This window comes from Microtus ochrogaster, chromosome 4 (assembly GCF_000317375.1).
Source record: "Microtus ochrogaster isolate Prairie Vole_2 chromosome 4, MicOch1.0, whole genome shotgun sequence".
In the NCBI taxonomy this organism is placed as follows: Eukaryota; Metazoa; Chordata; class Mammalia; order Rodentia; family Cricetidae; genus Microtus; species Microtus ochrogaster.
Window position 1 is genome coordinate 59,190,007 of NC_022011.1, and position 24,470 is coordinate 59,214,476.

At 45.2% G+C, this 24,470-nt stretch overlaps 1 protein-coding gene across 2 annotated transcripts in view; it reads right to left on the reverse strand.

Annotated features, from left to right (window-relative positions):
- The window catches only part of Zeb2 (zinc finger E-box binding homeobox 2), a 128,092-nt gene that overhangs the window by 100,925 nt on the left and 2,697 nt on the right, over positions 1-24,470 (reverse strand). For both annotated transcript variants that reach the window (XM_013345886.1, XM_013345887.1), the window contains exon 2: positions 24,139-24,280. In XM_013345886.1, the coding sequence (XP_013201340.1) occupies positions 24,139-24,211 (73 nt within the window). In that variant the 5' untranslated portion in view covers positions 24,212-24,280. The remainder of the gene's footprint in view (positions 1-24,138; positions 24,281-24,470) is intronic.

Genomic DNA, 24,470 nt, shown 5'->3' on the forward strand with positions numbered 1-24,470 from the left:
CTTGCCATCTGACTTGTCACTGCCTTTATCCACAGCTCTAGAACTTAGGCTCTGCTGTGACAAATAGAGATACTGTCAGGTTGAGCAATTTGCCCCGGGTCACATGCTGGTATGAAAGCTGAAACCAAAATTGAGCTCAGATGTCCAAAGTCTCACACTTGTGAAGACCCATACTGCCTGTCAGCTTCCCTGACTCTAAGGTCTCAGAGGTGTCACTGAGACAGGCATGGGGGGACGCAGAAGGAGAAAAAAGAAAACGGTTAAAAAAAGAAAAAAGAAAAGCAGACAGCCAGTTGATTTAAATACAAACCAAAGCATTCCAAATTCAAACTGGCAAAGCTAACACAAAGTAGAATTTAAGACAGTGTTAGTTTGGGGGCAGGATTTTGTAGCTATTATAATACATCCTAATTTTTTAATATACCTACTGGCTTTGACCAAGTTATATCTGTATGTCAGGTGCTGAACAATTTACTGGTACTAAGAGGAAAGCAAAACTGTCCTCAAGACATTGACACACTTATGGAGAGACAACTAGGAACCAGATATTAAGTGCTGTGATAAATGTTAGCACAGACTATATCACTTGAGAAGTGTTTGTGGCGGAGGAGTGGGAGGGTAGAATATATCTTGTATACTTCCTAGAAATGGAGAAATAAAAAGCCATATCCATCACTGTGACTCTTTCTTCCCTTCCTCTTCTTCTTCTTCCTCCTCCTCCTCCTTCTTTTCCTCCTCCTCCTCCTCTTCCTCTCTGTCTCCCTCTCTTCCTTCATCCCTTTCCTCCTCCTCTTCCTCTCTGTCTCCCTCTCTTCCTTCATCCTTTTCCTCCTCCTCTTCCTCTTTCTCTGTTCCTTCCATCCCCTTCCCTCTTTCTCTTTCTCATCCCTAATAAATAAATACCTTAGTTTAATGTCATTGCTTCCTCTTCTCAAAATTATTTCATCCAAACCCAGAAACTAATCTATTATTCTTGAAGACCTGCTGGCAGCCTAGAGAGTCAAATCTTGAAATAGAATTAGAGCTGAGCATCTTCTAGACATTGTCCTTAGAATTTTGTCTACCAATGCAGTAGATCCTATCAATAAGTACTATCTCCCTAATACTGGAGCTCAGAGAGGTTGAGGAGCGTACCAACAGACACACAGTAAATGAATTTGAATGAAGATATGTTTGAATTTTCTATTCTTTTGACTACACTGCACGCTTTACTTCCTGGAAGGAGAGAGGAGAACTGGGCTCCACTAGTTATAAGTGAATGGATCAAAATATGTTCTTACATCCGGGTCTGGGCACTAGAGATGAGAGCACAGGCTCTTGATGCTGCTTACGCTAGGAAGTAAAAAGAAGCCCTGACTCATCTATGTGTGGACCAGTCAACAGCTTTAAATTCCATCTTCAGGGTGCTGCGCTGGGAGCCATAAGAAGCCAGCTTGAATTTGTTTTCCCTTCACATCGCTTGTGGATATTGTCCAAATTCTACTATCTAACAATTTCATTTCAAACAGCTTTTTCGAGCTGTCAAAACTTATTTTTTTAAGGGCTACTTTATATGTGTACTGAGAAAATTAGGAAGGGGAGAAAAGCTCAGCCCAAACTGTGTCCCTCTGTCAACAGAGGTAGAATCTAGACAGGCAAACAGTTCAAGTATGAACTGCAACAAATACTACCATGAACCTGCCCGAAAGCCACTATTTTATTCTCTAGATCTATTAACAGATTTTAATTGGGATGACAACTTTAACAGGGGTTTAAAAGCTAGCAAAACGCCAAGTTATTGTTCTTTTTTCTGCAACGTAAATTTATTTCTATAAGGATAAAGATCAGTGAGCCCATTCCCCTTCAATTCCAAGCCTTTTAAGAAAGGTAAACAATGTAGGTACTGCGTCTGCAGTTTTTAAGGGCGACTGTTCCTTTAATGCCCAGCTGGTTCTGAGATGTAATAAAATTGACATATTGATTCCTTTGAATTTACAAATGCCTGTTTCATAAACTCCATCTCCAAAGCCTAGGCATCCTTAGAGCACTGTCATTTTTTTTTCCAAATGGATCAATTATGTGCCCACGTAATCCTGTTACCTGTGAAATCCATGCATACTTCTCCCATTTGCTGCAGTTCCCAGGCGGACAAACCTGCATTATGTACGCATAAACAAACAGCGCATTTCCCTGATATTAGAGATTGTTTTCAAAGTGAAAGGCGATCTCCTGGGTCTTTTACTCAGAAGAGAGGAGAGAAGAAAAGAGAGAGAGAGAGAGAGAGAGAGAGGACAGAGGAGAGTGGAGACAGGGAGAGAAGGGGAAAAAAAAAGGGAAATTGTGTCTGTTTTTTCAAGTAACTTTAACATCAGCCTGCGTGCATGTGTGTGTGTCTAACAGTTTGTTTAAATAACAAGGCTTTGCTGTGCTAAGTTCTTTACTCTAAGGAAGGCAATTCTTCATTTTAGTCTATGCAGGCTTATCACAATTTTTTTCTGTCTTTTTTTTTCTTTGCTGATAATTAGTTAAGGGCAAATCATCCCCCAAGACACTTTGAAACAGTTAAAATAAAAAAATGGAAACCCAAAGTGAATTAGGTTCTGAAGTTTGCAAGTGTCATGAAGGAAAAAGAAATCACTGGAACACTTGATACGGGCTCCGAGATTTCCTTTAAACTCACAGGCCTTTATTGAAGCAATCGTAGATTCTGCTCCACAATATGAGGGGGAAACGCCTCAGTGAACTAACAGGCCTTTCCCATATCTTAGATCTGTAAGAGCATGCGAGCCCATTTGCATATTCGCATTGGACACACCCACCAGTACAAATTGCTTAAAGAAGGCTTATATGGGAATATGCACATCCACCGTGGTCCTAGAATCTCCTGGCATAAGAACAACAAACGAATGTGTTTTTGTCTGTGTATATGAACTCCCTGAGCGAGCAAAGTGCTGTGTGTGTTCTGCGCCAGAGATATGAATTCTTGCTTCATTCCTTCAGCCGGTACTGCATCTGATTTTCCTCACTCCACTGGGCACCCAGCAGTCCAGTTACACTGCACCCGCGCTCTACAATTTGTCTCTAAGAGATTCCCCAAATCACAAAACATCTCTTCTGCCATCCTGTGTGCTCACCATATGCAGAAAAGATGGGGCTTGAAAAATTGGGTTGTGCTTGGAAGCCTTGTGGCCTGGCCCACCGCTGCCATTGTGTGGCAGTGGTTTTAAAGATAAATGGCTACATGTTAACCAGATTTGACATGCTGTATAAAGGCAGGCACCTTTGGTCCTACGACACAGCCAAACAGAAAACACAACAAGCAAGCCTGGCAAAGATGTCCGGTGTGAATGAAAGCACAACAATTTGTCACGTCGTTGTTACGAAACATTAGCAGCTTTGGGGGTTGCCCCGGGACAGCAGAGACAAGGCAGTGTGAAAATCTGGCAGGTTGGTGATGGAGAAATCTTAGGCAAGGGAAGAGTTAATTGAGAAGAGTGGGGGAACGGACTCTGCCACGGGATTATTTTTGTTTGTTTGTAACGAGGAAGGTCTTCGTGTCATGCGCGCTAAGCAGCCAGCCAGTGTTCTGGGTGTCGGTAAGCCCCACTGGTGTGACCGGCTACCTATGATAAAACATATTCTAGCATCAGGCTCTCCAGAGTTGACCCGCATCTTCCCCTTTCATTTTCAAAGTGACTTGCTGATGAAGGAGAAGAAGGCTTCTGAGGATGGAAGCCTCTGACACCCCTCTTAGTCTTATAGTCACCCTGAAACAGGAGCTCAAACTGCCTCACTGTAACTTTTTCAACTGCTGTGTTTCCTTTGTGGCCAAATGGCCGTCCAGCCAGTGACCACTGCTGTCTGTGAGTGTGGAAATTCCACGGCTGTGGTAGCATTTAACACAAGCTTTCTTCCCGGCTCTGGGCTCAGGCCCTTCTAGTCTTTAATTTCCTCACCTGTAAAAGGATGCGTGAAATACTAGCACCTGCTTCAAAGCATTCTTGACAGAACACATAGGACAGTTTCAAAGGCATTAAATGCTCTAGCAGCTCTCTCTCTATCTCTCTATCGCCAGGGTTGGTTATGGCATCTCCTGAAGGCTCAAGGCACCCGCTGTGAAACACAGTGTGGTTGTGCCTCTGCACCTCCAGGAAAACGCCACAATCTCGTCATCACCCATGTGCTGGCATGATGGGGGTAGGAGAGTCTTGTGCTCCAACTCCCTTCCAGAGATTGAATTTCAGCTCACCTCTCCACATGCGCTCCATGTTCCAGACATCTTCGATGGCTGGCCTTACTTTAACCTTTAGCCCTCTGTGTCCCAAATGTTTGCTCCTGCCGTCTTCTTGACCCACAACACCTTCCCTCACTCCACTTTTAGAATCCATGCTGTATGACCATCTTTCCTTCCACAGCTAACTCTCCAGGAGGTACCCCTTGCTACCTGCTCCCAGGCCCAGTTAGGCTGTTTTCTGTATTTTTTCTTCACGGGATGCACAGCTCCATCCAACACTATCACATTTTCACCACTCATCCAGTGCCTTCTTTCTCACTACACGATGAGCTCCATGGCACCTAGCTCCATCCATCACTCGCGATGGTCGGTAGGCGTGCAGAGCGTAGAATGAATGAACCCCACAAGTTAGGGCTAAAAGACCAGACACTTAAAAAGGATAGAGTGACATACATTTTTATCATTTCTAGAAAGAAGAAAAAGTTTGTTCTCTCAGAATGAAAAGTTCAGATAACCCCCCAGGAATAAAGGTGAAAGAGACTCTGAGTGAAAAAGAAAACGTAGTGTCTAAGGATGTGACTTGATTGGCAGACGGCTGGCCTCACAATGCACAGACCTCATGCTCAATTCCTCACACGGCACTGAAGCAGGCATGGTGGTGCACACTTGTAACCGCGGGAAGGATTTAGGAGGCTGAGGCAGAAGAATCAGAGGCTCAAGGTCAACCTCTGCCACACAGTAAGTTCAAGAGGCCAGCCTGGGATGCATGAAACTTTGCATTTTCGTTCATGAATCTATCATCACCCTCAAAGAGGAAGAGTGAATAAATCAGGTGACCCTACATGGCAAACTTGGAAAAGAAAAAGACTTTATGAAAGGACCCGGACGCCAGAACAGCCAAGCATCCTATGCTTCTTTAGAGGATGCCTCCTACGGATGGGGAAAAGAAACTGGCCAGAAGAAGTTTGTCTGGAAGATGTTGTCACTGCCAACATCCTAACACAGGTGCACTGTCTTAGCTAGGTAGCTCCACATGGCCCTGACCTTGCCTGCTGGCAGGGCATCAGAACCAAATGTTAAGAGACCAGGAGATTCCTACCACAAAGTCTGCGAGGCTATGAGGGGCCTGGAGCTCTGCTGACATCTGTGATTTGCTCAGTTTTGGAACCTCTTATGAGCTCAGAACCAGAGCAGCCTGGAGTTCATCACATCCCCTACTCTACCTCGCCCCTGAAATCCGAGCCAAGCCCTGTGTGTCTGGAGGCCTTATGTTCCCAGGTTCTGGAGGGAACCTATGAAGTGGGCCTTAGAAGAGATCTGCCCTCCCCTGCTCTCACTGGAGGCAGGCTGTATATAGAATATGGAACCATGGTTATCACAGTTATTGGAAGACAGGAGTGGTGAACAGAGCAAGATAACTATGACCTTTCGGGACTAATTTTTCCTCTACTCGTAATATTAAATGGGAAACAGATTTAAATATGGGAGAAGTGACGGCATGCTACTTGGAACAACCAGTTGATTTGCCAGTGCCTCTAAACTGCTCATTTCATTTGTATCCTAAAAGTGACGAGGGCGGGCCGATGAGGAAGACATGATACCAGACCTGGAATGGTAACACAACCCCAGATTTAGAGGGTTCCTTAGCTTTTCATCCCTCCCTGCAAAATGTCAAGACTATCCATAAGATATCTTCAGAGAGAAATCATGGCCTTTCTGGGAAGAATCCTGCCAAACATTTTCCATGAAAGAATTCAATGATTAAACTGATTTATGGCAGTTAGCATATTCTCTGGCCGAGTCTACCTGGATAGAGAGGCATCTTTAGGCAGAATGCAAGAGAGAAGAGGATATTTAGGAAGCCCATAGATGTTAGACCTGTCCAGCCAGACACCTAGACTCATATTTGAGGTTCATTTTTAAAATCTTTAGATTCGTATTGTTTGGAGAATCAGGGCAAGCAGATGAAAGTTAAATTTCTCACATTAGCAAGAGATGCTAAAGACCGAGTGTTCCTCACCTTAACAGTACAAATAGCAGTAAAATCTGGATTCCTAAATACAAATAATTTAAAATAGCATCTAGATGATAAATTTACTCATGTGCCAAAAGAGAGTGCTTGAACTCTACTGCTGATGCCCTGCTTTGTTAGAAAGCGGCGTGTTAGCCGAAAGACAGAAGATATTCATAAGCAGAATTCATGTGTAAGGGAACTGTTTCTAGGAGTAACGTCTAGCCATCTCATAGGTTTATAGCTCTCTTATAAGTTTCCGTTTCTTCCTTAAACTTTAAAAGTTAAGTTTCAGGTATCTGTTGGATTAGTCTGTGGTCTTTTCGGATGTACCACCTCCATCACGAAAAGCCCACCCTTCTATTTTCTCTTGTATTGATGGGAACTCTTCTCAGCAAACCAAATCCATCCCAAGCGCACAGATCTGGCCTCGGCAACCATCTTGGGCCTGAGGTTTGTGTTACTACGTTCCCTAATGTGGGTTGAGGATATGTGTAAGAGCAAGTAAAAGCTGATGGACTGTGCCATTGATGCCAGCGTTTGCTCAGCGTTTGGTACGAACGGGAGAGGAAAAGATACAAAATGCATGGATTGATTTTCAAATTACCTCAATATTTTGAAAACATTTTCACCTGCATGCTGAGAATGCTAAGAAAGGCAAGGAAGGCAATTGTGCATTTGCACAGCCTCCGCTGCATTCATTTATAAATTACCTCATCACTGACTGAAATTAACACTGATTCTTACAGGCAATTTCTCAATTTCCAATGCTAATTACATTTTTTTTACTTTTAAATTCTGTACCACCTGTTTTGGGCAAGACATCTTAGGCAGCGCGACCGCATTTAATCACAATTTTAATTAACCGCCCTGTAGATGTGAAAAAGAAGCAATTATAATGTAGATGAATGATGATTTTTCTGCATTAAATTGTTTTGTTTCCCTGGTATGTTGATTGTAACACAGCACACAAATACAGTAACTGTACAATTTTTTTCTATTGTAATTTAGTAATTGTTTTTGGAAAACCAGTTTGGGAATGAGTGACTTCATCTGTTTACAAATTGATTGATACTGTTCACTCGCTGATTGCTGCAGCGTATATTTTGGTATTGCACAGCCTAGCATAAAATATAATTAGGGATGCACAGGCTTCGCAGCACCATTTTGGAATCTGAAAAATCAACTGTAGCTGAAGTATGTTTTCCTTGAGCATACTAGTATCAGTTGGGGCTGATGAAACGATAATCAAAACAATGGGCTTCCCAATTCGACGACTAGTCGAAGCCCTTGGTTTCAATCTGATAGTCTAATATGGTAAGTTTATGAATTAGTCTGTAGTAGGCCCGGGAGCTGGGGGCTGGCAAGTCTGGAGCTTGCACAACTCCCTCAGATCGGTATCATAAGAAGCACCCGCATAAGGTAAAGAAACAATGATGGGGAGGAAAAAAAAAGTTATTGCTTCAAGACTGGAAGGATTGCTGTTGCCACCCGGTCGCAATGCACCGGCGCGCTGCAGTACTGTTGTATCTCATCTCCACGCAATGATGCAATGAGATCAAATTCATGCTCCTGGCTTGCAGATACAGATCATTAAAGCTGTACCTCGGTGCAGATAAATTCAAAGATCTTACTTATGTGAAGCAGAGCTTGCTCCTTGCGTGGCTAGGGAAGGGAATTCAAGGGGCGGGGGTTGGGTAGTGGCTGGGGCGCAGGCATGGATACTTGTTTCGGAAACCTTATGTCAACCGTATGCTAAGTAGAAGGTCTATGTTTTACTATTCTCTCATGAATTAGTGATCCCTCCAGGGATGCCCTAGATTAACATCATACCAAACTCAATCTCGGGGACATCCTCAGTTAATGCACTTCCCTGGTAGCACAGGGCTGGTGTCTCCCTCCAACCATCCTCTGAATAGCTCTGAAATGAGCTCACATGGATGAGTCCTGAGCGAGGCCATTTCTGCCTGCCTGGCAAAAAGGGGGAAAGGCCATGTAAGGAACATGGCTGCTCAGAGGAAATGTTGTCGAGACTTCTTCTTCCACCATGCTTCACTTGCCTTAGACGACTCTAAACCGGGACAGGGCATTAAAAAGTAAAAAGTAAAAAGTCACATTGGTCCTAGCCATGTGTTTGTCACAAAACATAGCTAGGATCTTGGCTTCCTTTGGAGCAATTCAAACATAGAATGATAAGGATATGGGTTGAGAGGTCACAGCAGATAATATTGAGATGGGGTTGAGGTAGGAGGAGGATGTGTCAAGTTCTGTTTGTCTGTCTCTTCATATTTAGCTGATGACAAAGTATTAATAGGAAATATCAAACCTGATGCCAAAACTCACTTTGTATATTCACTAAAAACCCACCCTATTAACATATTAAAAGGTCAAATCTTTTGCCAGTTGGAGATCACATGTCTAAATCTTGTTCATGCCTATGGCTCATGCCTATGCCTATGGGCACATAGAAACTTGCAAGGCAAGTAAAGAGGCAAGCCACAGAGTATTCAATAAGCTATGCCACCCACAGATATCTTTCCCAGGTAAAATGCTATGCAAACACTGGTACTAGAAGCTCATCCTTGCCTTGGCATCTCTAGCTGTGTAAGAGGTACCTGGTTCTAATGAACTCTGAGCAAAGTGGGCGGTGATGGGAGCTCACACCAGACAAGGGCATGGCCAATGCTAAGGAAGTGTGCGTAGGCAGCTAGGGCTGCTTTACCTGGGAGATCCCCTTTCTGTTTTTTAGTGCTGTCTCCCTGCTGGTTAATAGCAGTACTTCCTTGCAGCTGTGTGTGTTTTTCTTCTTTGTCACCTTGCCCACCTTCATAAATGCTCCGGAGGAAGATGCTGCCTTATGAATGAAGGTAAAAATAACCCTGAATATCTCAAATTATAGCCTCTTTATGTAAAGAAAAGGGGGTGTTCTGGCAATAGACTTAAACTTGTTTCCTTCCTTCCTTTTTCTTTCTTTCCGTTTTTTTTTTTTTCTTTTTAATAAAGTTATTCTGGCATGAATGCTGGCTTGGAAGTTTCTAAAAGTGGCCCTGATGGGCTATGCCATCCCTATCAGCCTTTCTAGAAACCATTTGTCTCAGGGAGAAAATGAAGAACCTGATCCCAGGCCTGAGCCAGTGTGAGCTCCCTGTATCTTCACACTCTGACCCAGTGCGTTCCTTTGAGCAGCAAGCTGCTTCCCATGGCTACCTCCTCAATATAAACTCGCTAACTAATCTCTTAGCAAACACTTGAAGCAAACCTGGAGAGAGGAAAAAGACAGGGAGAGAACAAAAAACCGGCAAAGATAAAGCCCAAGTCCCATTCAACAGGACACTGGAAACTAAATTTAGTACCAAACTTAAGATTTCTTTTGAAGACTTGTCTGTTGTCTGTGGAACAGGAATTTTTGTAGCCACGGTTTTATTTTTAAGTCTCAGCCTAATTCCTCTGCTATGTCTTAAGTAAGGCTCACGTTAACACAAACTCCCTGGATTTTACTCCCTGCCAGAGAATATGTGCCTACCCTTACAGGTATTTCTAAGCGACTTCTTTTCATACTATTTTTAAAATAATATATCCTTTTAAAAGTTTGCACTGTGCTGCGCCTACACAAGGTAAGTTTCCCTTAGGAATTTACGTGAGAACCCACTGTTGGGAATAAATAATGACTTTCAGCCAATGATCAAAGAAGAAATAAATCTTTTACCCTAATAAGACTTTTTAAGGCCGAAATCCCATCTTTAAATGGATAACAGCTAAGAAGCTATTGAGAATCTGTTTATTTTCCAAAGCTGGGTTTTGGTATTGGTGGCATGGGAGTTGGATGAAGGAAAGAACCCTAGGGTCTTCAACGCTTAAAGCTTTTAAAACGAAGTTGGTATGTAGTACCAATTTGAAAACTTATTGTTCGGAATTTAAGTTTTAATATCTAGGAATAAACAGAGCATTAAATCAAGCAAACTGTGACAAGGCCAATATGCACATGGGTGATGCCAGCAAGGCATCTCCAGCCCTTTGTTCACGGCTTAACAAAACTGTGCCGTCACACCACTTTAGTTCAACAGTGCCTGTCGAATGGGCATCAGCAGATCAGCCAATGCCTGTCATACACGGAGCTTGAAGGCCGCTTGAAAGCAAGGGCTTATTCGACCCCCAAGTCTAGCTGGAAAGAGAAGGGGATTTTAAATCATCCGGCATAGACACCAGCCTCCCCCTGCACCAAAGTTAAAAAAAAAATGTAGAGAAGAATGAATAAAACGTGCATCTGTTTTACAGACATAAAGGAGAAAAACATGTACTCTGCCAAAGATATCATTTTTTTATATTTATTTTCATTGTGAAAACAAGTTTTGCAACTATAGAATTCTTCTTAAAATGGTATTCTCGAGAGCAAAATAAAAATCAAATGTCATCACTGTCTTAAGATTGTGCCATGTTTTGGGGTCTTTAAACAATCTCTAGCATCAGGGCAGAAGGGAATTACTTGACAAAGAGGGATTGCAGCTCCATACTAGTCACAGGAGTGTGTCTCTTTCGACATAATGTTTGCTCCGTGACTGCTTTGGTTGACTAAAACACATTAGCTTTTTGAATTTGCAGGCTCCCACTCTGGTCTCTATGAACATTTAATCTGCTTCAGAAGAGAAACAGAGAAAACAGACATGGTAAAGAGAAGGGTTGTTCATGGTCCTACAAGTTAGACAGTGGGAGGGGGGAAAGGGGGAGGAAGGGAAGGAGAGAAGAAGAAGAAGAAGAAGCCCAAACCTTATTTTCTTCTAGAACATTGGCAGAGCTTTATTAAGTATTGGGGAGGTGCCTCAAATCGCCCCTTCCATTTAATTAAGTGAGCCCACTCTTCTTTAGGCATCCAATCACAGCAAACAAACATGAACCTAGGCAGGGCTGAGGGGCTTTAGCAGTAGGACTAGCTGGAGGTATTCTGAATCTAGACCTTTCCTGCCCCTCCAGGAGAAAGTGCTATTGTGATTGGCCCAGGAGGCCTGGGGTTCCCCAACATCCAAGCTGAAAAGCCTTCTCTTTCTCTCAGCCTCTCCCCCTCTCTGTCTTTTCCTTCGCTGCTGTCAGTTTGCTGCCTGTACTTTGGCTGTCTCTTTTCTAGTCTCTACCCTGTGAGTTTCTGGCCTGCCAATTTCAACTTGAAGCTTGACTGGGCTGATTTGATGCAAATACCTCCAGGGAAAACCCTGAAACTGATGAACAGTTATGTCAAGTCGATTTTGCACCATCGGGAAAAGGTAACCTCTGCGAGAAAAAAAACCAACAAGGTTAAAGAGACAAGGGCTTTTCACGTGTAATACCTCTGCCGCACATCTCGCTCCCTGTTTACCATCCCTCAGAAATTGTAACTGTCAGAATTAGCCCTAATTGCAGATGCGAAAGCTGCCATTATAATAAAAACAGAGGCAGTGCAGGCATTAAATGTAGCAGCCTAATTTGTGAGACTACAGAAAAGGTAGAGTAAATGAATATTTCATTACTTTAATTACCAGGGACTACTCCTTCCTTGCTGTCTTATGATAAGTGTTGCTGTAACTAGCAACAGCAAACATCCACTAAAACATAAAGTGCAATAATCGGCCTGCTGTCAGGATCCACTGCTTTAAAATACGAGCCGGGAAGAAAATATAATGGTTTATCTATTTCTTGGAGATTGCAGAAGAAGAAGACGGAAATTCATTTAACATCAGGGGAAAAAATGCACACGCGAAGGCACCAGCAAACAGGGTTTAGTCAGAGAGTAATGGCTCCAACAGAGAGAAGACAAATCTCAGCCGACCGTACGTCTGAAACACTGGGCCCTACGAGCACTAGAAAGCAAAAAGTAGGAGGCATTACGTTCGGATATTTTTTTCTTAAGGCAGAATTGTGTTTTGTGTTGCACGGTGTAATCATAAGAACTTTAGAAAATCAAGAGCAAGACAAAGCTAGCAAGCTGTTTTTCAAATGACTAAGTAAAGGTGGGAAAAAGTTCAAGTTGGCAAAAGTTTAGAAGCTCAGTTCAGTTTCATTGAAAAAGACCAGATAAAACCTGCCAGGAAAAGGACTTTGCCTGCCATCCCAGAGTACTGACTCCTAAGACTTAGGGAGGGCCAATAATCAGTCACCGCTGACACCTTGGGAAACCTTGCCTACCTCTCTACACTGTCAACTTCAAGTGTGGGGGAGGGGAAGAAGGTGGCCCTGGGAATGGGGGTGTGGCTGAGGAGGTCACCGAGTCTGGCTGAAGCCAGCCTGTCTCAGCATTTATCACTTTGTCCGTGAGGAGGTGTTTGTTCAACAGAGCAGTTTGACAAGCACAAAAACTCTGTGGCCAGAAGCCCTAGCAGAGACCCAACTGACACACATCATTCGTGGTCTGGATGTCACAGGCCAAGGCTACCTCTCTCTTTATCTGCCCATGGAGAAAGCCCCCACACATTTCTAAGGATTTAGTATAGTTTTAAAACTCCCCCCCCTTTCCTCCTAAGCACCATAAACAGTACCTTAAAATACCATCTGTAGTTAGGACCCCAGAATGCTGCCCCTCCCTTTCTTTCCCATAATGACTTGCAATCAGTTTAGGATAATCTGAGTGAAGGCTGGTACTACTGAAGGGGAACAGCTGAAAAGCAGTGCCAGTCATTTACCCTAAATCATACGCTTAAGCTCAGATTCATAGGCACAAGCAAGGTTTAAAGAATCAGGTAACATGGAGAACACTTTTCCCTCCAGAAGTCCTACTGCAAAACTTGACATCAATTCTTCCCATCCACTCGTTGGTTTACGTGTGTCTCCTTCACACAGTGGGTCTTATAATAGAGGCCCCGGAGAAAGAGAAGCAGGCGGGTCCTAGAGAGCCTTAGTGCTTGTGTGCATCCGAGAGTGTGTGCATTCAAGAGTGTGTGCACGGGTCCTGGATTCAGGCTTCGCATTTCCTTAGTGGAGCAAAGGTAACAGAGAATCTTCAGAGGACAGCCATTTTGCTCCTAGATAGCTGCTCCTTATTAGGTCTCTTTATTACGAAAACACAACCTTCTTTCTATGTAAACCTCACCTCTCACAACTGAGAAATCTCAGGATGGGAAACACCTCCATTGGTGTGCCTGGCGTCGAAAATAGAAACAGGTACTCCAAGAAGAGGCAAATTGCAAAGTTTCCTTGATTACAGTTCCGCGGATATGCAAGAGAATATAAATACAATTTAAATCGTGAACGCTGTCTGTTGAATTTATGGATCACGTGGGCACTGGCTGCTTGAGATGTACTCATTTGTGTGTGTGGTGGTGGTGGTGGGAGGAAATCTCAGACTTTTTACATAGCATCATCATTTTTAATTTGTGGATTTGTTACTTATTACTTACTTGGGGGAGGGAGTGGTTACTTCCTTGTTAGAAACACTTTTTCCCCCCTTTCTAGGATTAATTAAGAAACGTGAAACAGTCTGTAAAGAACAAAACCTGATATTTTGTCATATAAGCAATGTAGCTATTACTGGGTTTTATGCGGAATATGTCTTGTTGTCATGGCAAATCATTATGGGTAATTACTTATTCTCAAAAGAAAAAAATCACTTTGCCACTCTCACCTGAAACTGTTTTTAAAGCTTCTTCTGTATCCTGAAGATGGAAAAAATCACACCTTACTTTAAGTTAAGTTGGGTAAATAGACCAATTCTGTATTTATTGTCTGATAGAAGGAATGCCCTCATACGCGTGAGATGTAAAATGTTAACCTAAAAATATTCAAGTTAGGAATTGGCTCTCTTGGCGTTTATAGCGGACTATATGTGAACCGCAGTGAACTAACGTGCAGACACACAAAAATGAAGAGGAATCCTCAAATGGTAATTAGAATCGAATGTGATATTTGAGCCTATTGGTCAGGAAGTCATTGGAGTCTTAATTTTGTAGTGACAACGGGAGAGGTGGCTAATGGTTGTGTCTCATCTTCCCACTGTACCGATAGCTTCAAGTCTCAGAATTTTAACTCAGCTCAACGAGAGAACTACGAACTGCAAGGAATCGTGAATCACTGTGACGATTTCATCCCTCAGTTGAAAAAAATGAAAGCAAAGTTTCAGACAGGTCCCCTGGGAAATGTTTGCTTCTCTCCCCTGTAAGCCAGAGTACTGAGTCTGCTGAGAATGTTTGCTGAAAGCCCGTGTGACTGTGTAAGCAAGCCTGCAGTGCCCACTGCTACCGGGCATGGCTTTATCTGTTCTCATAGTTTCTTCGGTCACAAACACACAGTTATCTGATGAAGCATTGATCATTTTCCTTCTCCTTTCTCTATTCGGCTCCTCTGACTTTCCTGTCAGAAGCCTGGAAAAACAAATCTGCAGTTACTGTTGCTGAGGGGAGACAAAGTTTAACTTCTGGGTTGGCAATTGGAGAATAATTCATGAGCAGATTTCTAGCAAATTATATGATTTGCTAAATTTTGGTCTTTGATTTATATTTATGTACTCCTGCTACTGCTATAAGGTTGTGCCAGCCTCAATTTCATCATGAATGAGATCATTTTAATTCAGCCCCCCCCAAACTGTGACCTGACCATGGTCTGAATGTGTTCAAAAAGTAATTTTAAGCCTCCTTTTGATTTGAAAAGGAGTACTGCATGCTTGGTCGTTCATACAAATAACATAAAACTTAATTATTGGATGATTTGGCAGAGGATCTTCTTGCCAAACAACAGTCAATGCCAGCTACTGTGAAGCTGGCGTTACCCAGGCCCTAGCCCACAGCCCCCTTGTGTATGGGTGTTTGTTCATTGTGTCTTAGGGCAAGATATTCCAGCTAGGATTCACGGCTCTGGGATACAGGGTGCAACCCAAAGGGTGCACCGTATTTATAACTCCAGTTAAAAAATGCTGTCTCACCTAGAAGGAAAGTAGATCCGCGCTGTCAAATCACCAGGAGGCTGCGACAAAGGGAGCTCGCAGCCTGACACACGGTGTAACAACATAGCAAACACCTTTAATTCTGTCATGTCTCATACCCTTTACTTTCTCACACATCTATGGCTGCTCGAACGTTGACACCTACACTCTCTTTCGAAACTAAATAAGGCGATCTTATTTAAGCCCAAATGCAACACCTGTAAAGTTATTCTTGTGCCCAACAAAAAATAACCATTAACTCCTTCCTCAAAAAAAAAAAAAAAAAAAAAAACAAAAAAAACAAAAAACCAAAAAAACCCCTCTCTGTTTGGCCTGCAAAGGCTCAAGCTGGTAACCGGTGGCCTGAGGGCTCAACTCCCAGCTTCACATGACCGACCTCTCAGCTCTGACAGACAGACGTGCAAGACTTCCCCTTCCCAAGGATGCTAGGGCGGGGAGACCGTCACTGTCCCGTTGGCTTTTGTAGCTTCTCGAGCTGCAGCTCCTTGCTTCATCACAACTTCCACACTTCTGGTGTCTTTCATAGTAAGAAGCAAGGCCCCAGCTGCTCCATTCCCTCTAGCGACCAGAGTCTAATATTTTAAAAGCTAGAAATGAAAATAGCTTTTCTAAAGATATTTCTTGGAATATTTAATGCGCTGTCTTGACTCCCTTTCTCTATCTTTTTTTTTTTCCTTGCCAATTATAAACCACCATTTGGAGGGCTTATGAGCAATGTAAGTCCACCTCATCTAATTAAGCCGCATTGTTTTAAAAGCTTGAACAGTTTTCATGTCTACAGGACTTGTCTGAATAATAAAGTGCTAGAGCCAGGATTCTGAGTGTCTGTGGAGAGCCAGGAATTTCATCTGCTGAGTGCAAAGGGCCAGGCACTGAAAGAGTTAACCCGCATTGCTGGGTAGGTTAATATCACAGCTGCCCTGGTACCTCACTTAACAAAAGCCTCCTTTTGCAAACAGACTCCCACCCCCCCTCACCCCCAGTGTCCAAAGGTGTTTACTGAAGTAAATCTGCCTAAATCCTTCATTGCTTGAGTCATGGGGGTGGATAGGAGGGGTGGAAGGTGTAGGGCTAATCTCTTTTTGTAAATTCTGTAAATCTTCTGGGAAAAAGGAGGAAAAAAAACCTAGGAATCTGTGTCACATGCCCATGTACAACTCCTAATGTGTCCATTCCTGTACCACATGGGGGTTGGAAAAGTCACCCATATCAAACAGTTCTCTTTTTTTGGGAAAGCCTGTATGTCCAAGGGTGTGTGTGTGTGTGTGTGTGTGTGTGTGTGTGTGTGTGTGTGTGTGGTGTGCATTTCTGCATGTGATCTAATTGTCGAGGAAGAACTGTTGGTATCTTAAAAGCGGTTTTCAGAAAGTGGAAAAAAGACAAAACCGTTCTGCAGCAAGATAATGTGCTCAAAAGTTGTCACGAGAGGGACCTGCTTTTGCCGTGGTCTTGTTCCGGTATCATCAGCTGCATGTTACTTTTGCATGTTGAAAATGGAGACAAATAACCAGGGAAACCTGACAGGTCCGCCTCCGAGGGTTTAAACAATTCCCAGCAAGAAGGAGCCCTTTAGGCACGAACTTTCTCTGTCAAGAAAACGTGAATACCACCAGCCCCTCCCTACAAATCCTGAAGCATCCAGTTTGAGATACAAAAAGGCTGTCATCTCACAAATGTTAAACATACTAAAAAAATCTGAAGAAAAAAGTATGGAGAAGGTGTGAAAAACGTGGCACTTTACAGCCCTCGAAGCTTTTTAAAATAGAACAACTTTTCCCCCTAAAATTCTTTTCAGAGATTTTTTTTTTTCCTTTTTGGCTCATCTGAGAGTTTCTTTCTTGGCTTTTTTCCCCTTTCATTTGAAAATATGAATTATCATAAAAAGTCAGGGTTGGGGGGAGAGAATGGGAAAGTCTTTTCCAGTTTTCCTGAGGCTTTTCTTTTTTTCTTCTTCTTTTTTCTTTTTTTTCTTTTTGTCTGTGTTCAGGCTGTGCACCAGCCCCTTCAGCCAGAGCAGGGCTGGTTCTCCAAGCCCGCCCCTTCCCGCCCACCCTCCAGTGCCCTCGCCTCCTAGGTCATATGGTAAACAATCATAGTTATTAAGGCCAAATTGTAAGTAGCATTCGAGAGTGGGAAGTCTGCACACCTGACCCCCAAATCTAACAAGCTTCTGGGGTAGAATTCAATCCCCCTCTTAACACTTTTTACCTCAAGTGGAGAGGTGGCCATGAATAGTACAGACATGCCATCTTGTAACACTATATGCCTGTCAGGAGGGACAGGCAGGGTTGAGCATCAGCTATATAAGGCTGGTAACTAGGGGAAGGCCCAACAAACAGCCACAAACACCTAAGTTACTTTACTGAGCCACTATCCTCTACTGCCTCTCTCTCTCTCTCTCTCTCTCTCTCTCTCTCTCTCTCTCTCTCTCTTTTCATCTTGGCTTTCTGTGGCAGAATGCAAATGGAGCCTGCCGGCGGTGAAGGGCTGAATTGTGATTAAGAAGAAGAAGAGCTCCTTTCTTTGTTCTCCCCTCAGGGGATGTTTACTGGGAGAGACACAGCGGATCAGATATGAAAGGCATTCAGGTCAGCATTGATGTGAGCGAAAGTGAAATCATACCTAAGGCATTCAAAAGACCGCCGTGTCAGGGGTTCAGCTAACGGTGCAGCTACTGTGTGTCTTCCCAGAGAGGCAGAAAATCCTTCCACTGACTGGCGACTTCTTTTTTTCCCCTAATTTGCTACAAAATTATAAGCGCTCCCCCCCACCCCATTTGCTTCTCACCACACGACACAACAGTGAGGATTTTCTCTCCTCCTGGACCACACACAAAACCAGACCAACTTCTAATGATGCTATTACATCAATGAACCAGCAAGGCACCAATCCGAGCTGTGAAAGATTTTTAAACAGGTGTACTCGGGTGGGCTCGCGTAGATATATGATGTGCAGGAGAGAATTGAGAGGAGAGAAAACTCCAAAAGTCACATGCATGGATGGTTTTTCCTGTCAGCACATTGACAGGAAGCACAACACAACACACAACACACACACACACACACACACACACACACACACAGAGAGAGAGAGAGAGAGAGAGAGAGAGAGAGAACACCTTAAATGAAATCCTTTATTTACTTTGTAATTACTAGTTACACTTTTCTTGAGAGCTTTCGCTCTGACACAACTGTCACCCAGATAAAAGTATTTGGCACACAGCTCATGAAGGCAAGGCTTCCTGCAGCCTGATGATTATTATCCTTGTTTTTCCTCTAAAAACTGTTTGATGAAGGAATCCTTGGATCTTACTTTTAAAACTTTGCACTCCCCACAGCCCAAATAGTCATTCAATAGGTTCACCCCCCCCCCTTCAGTGGTAAGCTGATGATGTTGGCACAAACAGAGCTGTATAAATATATACAAAATTCACAAATCACAGCAAACACACTCACAACAAGGAGGTGCCTGGATGCTTCAAGGCTCAAAAATTAAAAGGAAAAAAAAAACCACATTTCATCTTCTGGTTGCTTAAGAAATAAAGAAACGGGGCTGCGTTTCTTGGTTTGGGTCACCCTTCTCTCTGCTCTGAACTCTATTCTTCCACATTCACGTCTTGGCTGAAAAGAATATTTGGGTTTATGTTCACATCTGCTTTTGTAGTGACATTTTACATATTTTCAACTAGTGTTTCTGCACCACAGATTTTCCTCCTTTATCTCTTTGCTCTAAAAAGACAAGCAAAGAGCAATCAAAAAGGTGTCTGACTTGGCCATTCAGACAATTGCCCCCTTGTGGGAATGCGGGGATGAATGGTACAGTGGACCCCCAGCACCATTGACGTTATAAACATGTAAATGAAACACATTAGCGCAGACAATCAATTGTCTGTGAGCATTGCAAACCTGCACTCCCTCTCTCTGTGACAGGCACAAAATAGTGTCTACCTTGGGAAGCCACAGTGCTGGAGAGGAACAGGACAAAGAGTCTCCTTTCACATAGAAGAAAATGCACCTTCAGAGCCTTGGAAGAATGCAGATGACAAAGAGATCTGGGAGGAAAAGCACCCCCCCCGCCGCCCCCCTGCCCCAGCCCCGGAATAATCAGGGTCCTCTTAGAGAGCTAGCAGCAGCCTTCAGCCTTCATTCCCACCTTCAGGGAAAGCACACTTTCTCTCCTACCCCAGGAAAATCTGGCATCAGGGTCTTGAACAACCTCTTGTAATTTTCTTTAAGCAAATTAAGAAAGAGAGAATGAAGGGGAAGAATGTGAACCCTATGACAGAGCTGTTTAGCAGAGGAGCTGCAGTCTAGGTTTCCCCCACGTTTGAAAATAAATGCAAAAAGATGTGAAGTCATTTTCACTTGACAACAGAACGACATTGCAAAGTTTCAAACCTTGAAGCCTACCCTTCTCCCTGGTGGACCGGCACAGCAAAGGATGCCACCAGGCTGGCTGCTGGCTCCTCTGAGAAGCAAAGCACGTGTCTACCCCAATTGGCTTAGTTTTTCCAAACCCAAATAAAACAAATAGATCAGTCTAGATACATAGCCCCCAGCCTTGTGTGTGCAGCGTCTCCACAGAGAGAACAGGATGGAGATGGATCTCTCTGGAGCACCCTCAGAACTGGTACCTGCCGTACATAGAGCCTGAGAGCATTCAAAGTAAGGAAGCAGGCTCCCTAGAACAAGCTCATGAACTTTACGAAAGCAACTTGCCCAAGATTTCCACTGTTGCAGAGCTGGGTAAGTTGTGACTACTGACAGCCTGAAGGACACTAGCTTGCTTTGATATGTATAGAGGGTCTCTCACTTCCAGTGGCCCATCCCTACTTCACCTCTGAGGGAGGGGAGGTGGGAGCCTCAGCCCGAGAAGGGGTTGATTGCAGTCCCTTTTCTTTCCATTTAAGCACCTCTGCACTGGGAGCAACTTCTCCATCCCCACTGCCTCTCAGCATCCCTAACAGCACCTCGACTCCCTTCAAAGAAGTGGAAAGGAGTGAAGATTTCTTTTAAGCAGGGAGAATCATTTCTGCTCATCTGATTGCTTCTCCCCACGACATTCAACTTGAGTACTTTTCTTTGTAAACAGAAAATCAGAGAGCAAAGGTGTTTGGTAAAAGCTGCCCTGCCTGCCCGGCCCCCACCTCCTAGCCCACAGCACCCAAACCTTTAGGCAGAAACTTCGAAGCAAAAATCAAGCTAACTTTTCCTTCCTTCTTTCATTTCCTTCTTCTCCCTTCCTAATTCAGTTTTCCCTTAGAAGACAACTTCATTCCTTCCTCTGAAACAGTCAGCCCAGCGATTTCATTTTTGTTACAACGTGCATACGCCTGTGTGATTTTTCCAGAGGCTGATGGTGGAACGCAGGGGAACTGGGAAGGCAGCCCCCTCTCTTCACAGAAGGTTGTGAATCAAGAAGACACTGGAGCATCCCAGGACCTGCTGCCTAAATCAAGGGGTGAAAGCAACAAACTTTGCAAGTTACAAAGTGGCAGTCAGTGGTGGCAGACTGCAGCCGAGTCCTTCCACTGTGGAGTGCTCATTCCTGCCTCCAAGGCTATGTGGAGATAGTGGGGTAGAATCAGAGGACCATGAGGTGTGTGTGGGGGGGGGGAGGGCTGGCATGGCATTCCCCCTCCTCTCCAGCCTTAGTGAAAGTGTTACAAAGTGAATCAGGCGGTAGAGGATCATCTGACTGAACTTTCTCGAAACCTACACACATTCTTGTCTGCTGGCTGTTTGCTTTTTGCCTCCTTCCCCTAGCCCCACTCCCCTTTTCCTCCCTGGACATCTTATTTTCTAGGAAGAGATTTCCTGCTTTCCCTGTGGGTGAAAGGAGAGGAACTACTAGCCATGGCTTAGCTTGGTCTTGGCACTGTCTTTGCTAGTCATCTTGCTGGCCTGAGAATATCGGGAGGCTGGATTTTTAGATTGCTCCTCTCTTTCTATATTTATGTCCCCTGATCTGCCTTCTTGTCCTCGGCTTTTATAAAAATAATAGCACACATCACCACCTTCTAGGCCAAGGTTTTGGCCAGCCACACACAGGGACTGTTTTGCCGGTTTTGTTTCCTTGTCATTTAGTCTATACGTACACACACGGTTCAGTTCATTAAAATTATATAAAGTGCCATTTCAGGTCTTGGGCCTCCCCCCCTCACAGCTTCTACTTCTACGATTATTGTTGCTATTATTCCTTTCCAGGAATTTCTATATGATGCTGATAAGCATCATCATATTTAGTGTTATCAGCAAAGACACAAGCTCAAAGGTGACATCTTTTCCATGAAGCCAGGAAAGGAGAAAAACCCACTCAGTTCAGATAAATCCTGGCAATTCCCAAAGGAAAATGCACTGGGTATGTATTTGATGAAAAAGAAAATGAAAGAGGCATGGGGGTGCCTCTCCTACCTGCTTCTCAAGACCTGGACACTGCTAAGTTAGATTAAACCCAATGAAAACACTGACAAGTCCCCAGCTCACAGCACATTTTCTCACAGACACTTTGGAAAAAGAGAAAGGTAACAGTTTAAGTCAGAGAAGCTTCCGGCAATAGACAGACTAGCTACTGAGTGTTTAGGGTCTGGGATAAATGGCTGAAAATCGCAATTCAACTTTATCCATCTCAGAGAGCTTGTCCCCAAATCATGGCTGCTCATAAGAAATGGTTGCTGTCCCTGACCACATCCCTCCCTCCCTGGGACACTGTGTTACCTGGCAGGTCCCAATAGCCTGTGCCACCAGAGTTCCCAGGGAGCCTGGATCTCTCCCTGTCCCCAAACTGGGCTGTGGCCTGACCTCCCTGCTGGAGCCAAGTTGGTCTTTCACAGCAATATCATGTAGGGAGTGTAAGGAGGAAGAACAAGAAGAAACAAACACTTCAAACAGTCTTCACTGCAGAAGAAAAGAATACTTCTGGTAGCCTAGCTTTTAAATCTCATTTTCTCCCCCCCCCTCTCAGAAAAATAACAGTTTAACGTGTGTGTGTGTTTGTGTGTGTGTGTGTGGGGGGTGGCTTCATGACAAAGCTTTTGTTATCCAGATGATCAGCGACTGCTTCAGATACTTGTAAGGGGGGAAGCCCCACAACAGACATTGATTTTAGAAAATCAATAACTAACATTTAATAAAGGGAACAGAGGAAACACAAGAGAGGAGAGGGGAACATTGGATGTAATTTTAGTGTCTACTAAATTACCCAGAGATGGAGAAGGGGAGGTCTCCTGTGTAAGGACCACCTTAAATAATGCCAGGCAGCAATGAAGAAAAAATTAAATTAAAAGAGAGACACACGCACATACTTAAAAGGAGGTTGCCTGAACCGAATCTTGGGGACCAGCTTGGAATATATTATTGTCCTTGTTTTTTGTAATACCAAGGCAAGCAAACAGATCAAAGACAGCACAAAGAGGAAAGGCAGGATAACATAACGTACAGTTTCTGACTAAAATTCCTCTGTCACCCCCCATATGGTTCTCCACCTCCACCACAACAAGCAAAAGACATACCCCCCCCCCCACACACACACGGAGAGGGGTGAGAGAGGAAGATTATTCGTCTCTAAGCAGAATTCTTTAGTCTTTGTGTTTGACTCCCTCCAGCACCCCCAAACTCCCACACTGCACCCCCCCGGCCCCCACCCCCTCCAACCCTCTGCACTCGGTGCCGGACTGAGGCAGGCTAGGGGGGGCACAATTGTCCTCTCTAGTGGAAAGTTGTTCCAAGTGGGCCCGGAGAGTACCCGCCAGGCGCAGGCTTGGGGGAGCGAGTACCCGGGCGTGTGCTACGACCCTAGTGCCCAGCCCTGGAGCGTCTACACCGCCCGCGCCGCTAAGCGGGCTGAGAGCGAAAGGAGAGTGAAGTTTCCTTTCCGATTCTGGGCTGGCGCGGCTGGATCGCTTGTTTGTTTTGAGGGGATGTTCCCCCCTCCCCGTTTCTTTTCATTTTTTTTCTTTTAAAACTCTGTATCCTCCGTCAGCACCCACCCCCCTGCACCCTCTGTCGTCCCCCAACTCTCTCCCCTCCCCCAAGCTCCTTCCGCGCACTTGCCAATCACTTTTCTCTTTTATTCCCACGATTTTGTTTGGGGGTAATACCTAGGGGGTCTCTCTCTCTCTCTCTCTCTCTCTCTCTCTCTCTCTCTCTCTCTCTCTCTCTCTCTCTCACACACACACACACACACACACACACACACACACACACACACACACTTCCACAGTCTCTCCAAAATGGACCTAAACTCTCACATACACACCCCTTTAATCTGCCATCTCTGGTCTGCGTGTCCCCTCGTACCCCCATCTCTTTCCTCCTTCCTGACTCAGCCTGGATAACGGGCTCCTCCGGGGATTTTTCTGGCCGTGGAGCAACTGCTGGGAAAAGTCTCTCTTCGCCCTACTCTCTGGCCAGGAGCGGGGCCTGAGCCTGCTGCAAAGGAGCCGGGTCCTCAGCCCGCAGCTCCCGGCCCCGTCCCTCCTACCCTCGGGTCCCCGCATCCGGCCAGGGCCCGCTGCCCGCGGACCGTTACTTGGCGCACATAGAGGTGGCCGGGCGACTCGGCAAGAAACTTTGAGGCTGGCGGAGACACAGTCTCCGGTCCCCTCCCTCGCCCTCGCAGCCCTTCTGCCACCCTCGCCCCTTAGTCTAGCGCGCCCGGGTGCCGGAGCCCCCGCCCTGTCCTCGCCGGCCGCTCCTGCCGCGGGGCCGGGGACCTGCGGGCCCGGGAACCGAGCAGGCAGAGGCGGCGGGGGAGCCGGGGCCGCGGTGTGGGGCATAGGTCCGGTCGGCAGCACTCGGAAGAGCCCCCCATCGCCCAGCGCTCACTTGGCCCGGCACTTGCTCAACTCCCCCCCGGTGCAGCGGCCGCGCGTGGGGCTCCGGCGCTGGCCGCCGAGGGAGGTTCGCCCGCGAGCCCCAGGCGCCGCCACCGGCTTCCTTCTCCCTCTCCCCCCCCTTCCCCCCGGTCTCCGGCCGCGGAGTGGCCCGGAAAAGTTTGGTTCGGGCCTCTTCTTACCGTTTTTCCTCCTGGGATTGGCTTGTTTGCGCCTCTTGCACCGGGGGCCATCCGCCATGATCGGCTGCTTCATTGATAAGAGCGGATCAGATGGCAGTTCGCATGGACTCGGCGCCCTGCTTCGGCAGCACGCAGGCTCGATCTAGCAACCAAACACAGCGACAATGTGGGCATCGCCCGCGCCCATTGAAACGCGCGCGGGCCGCCCAGGGGAGCCGGGCCAGGGCCCGGGTGAGCACCCATCCGCGCCCCCAGCGCCAAAGTGAAACTTCGGCGGCCCCCTCCCCGCCCCCCACCCCCAGCCTTGGCCCTGAGGCGCTTTGTGTTGTTAG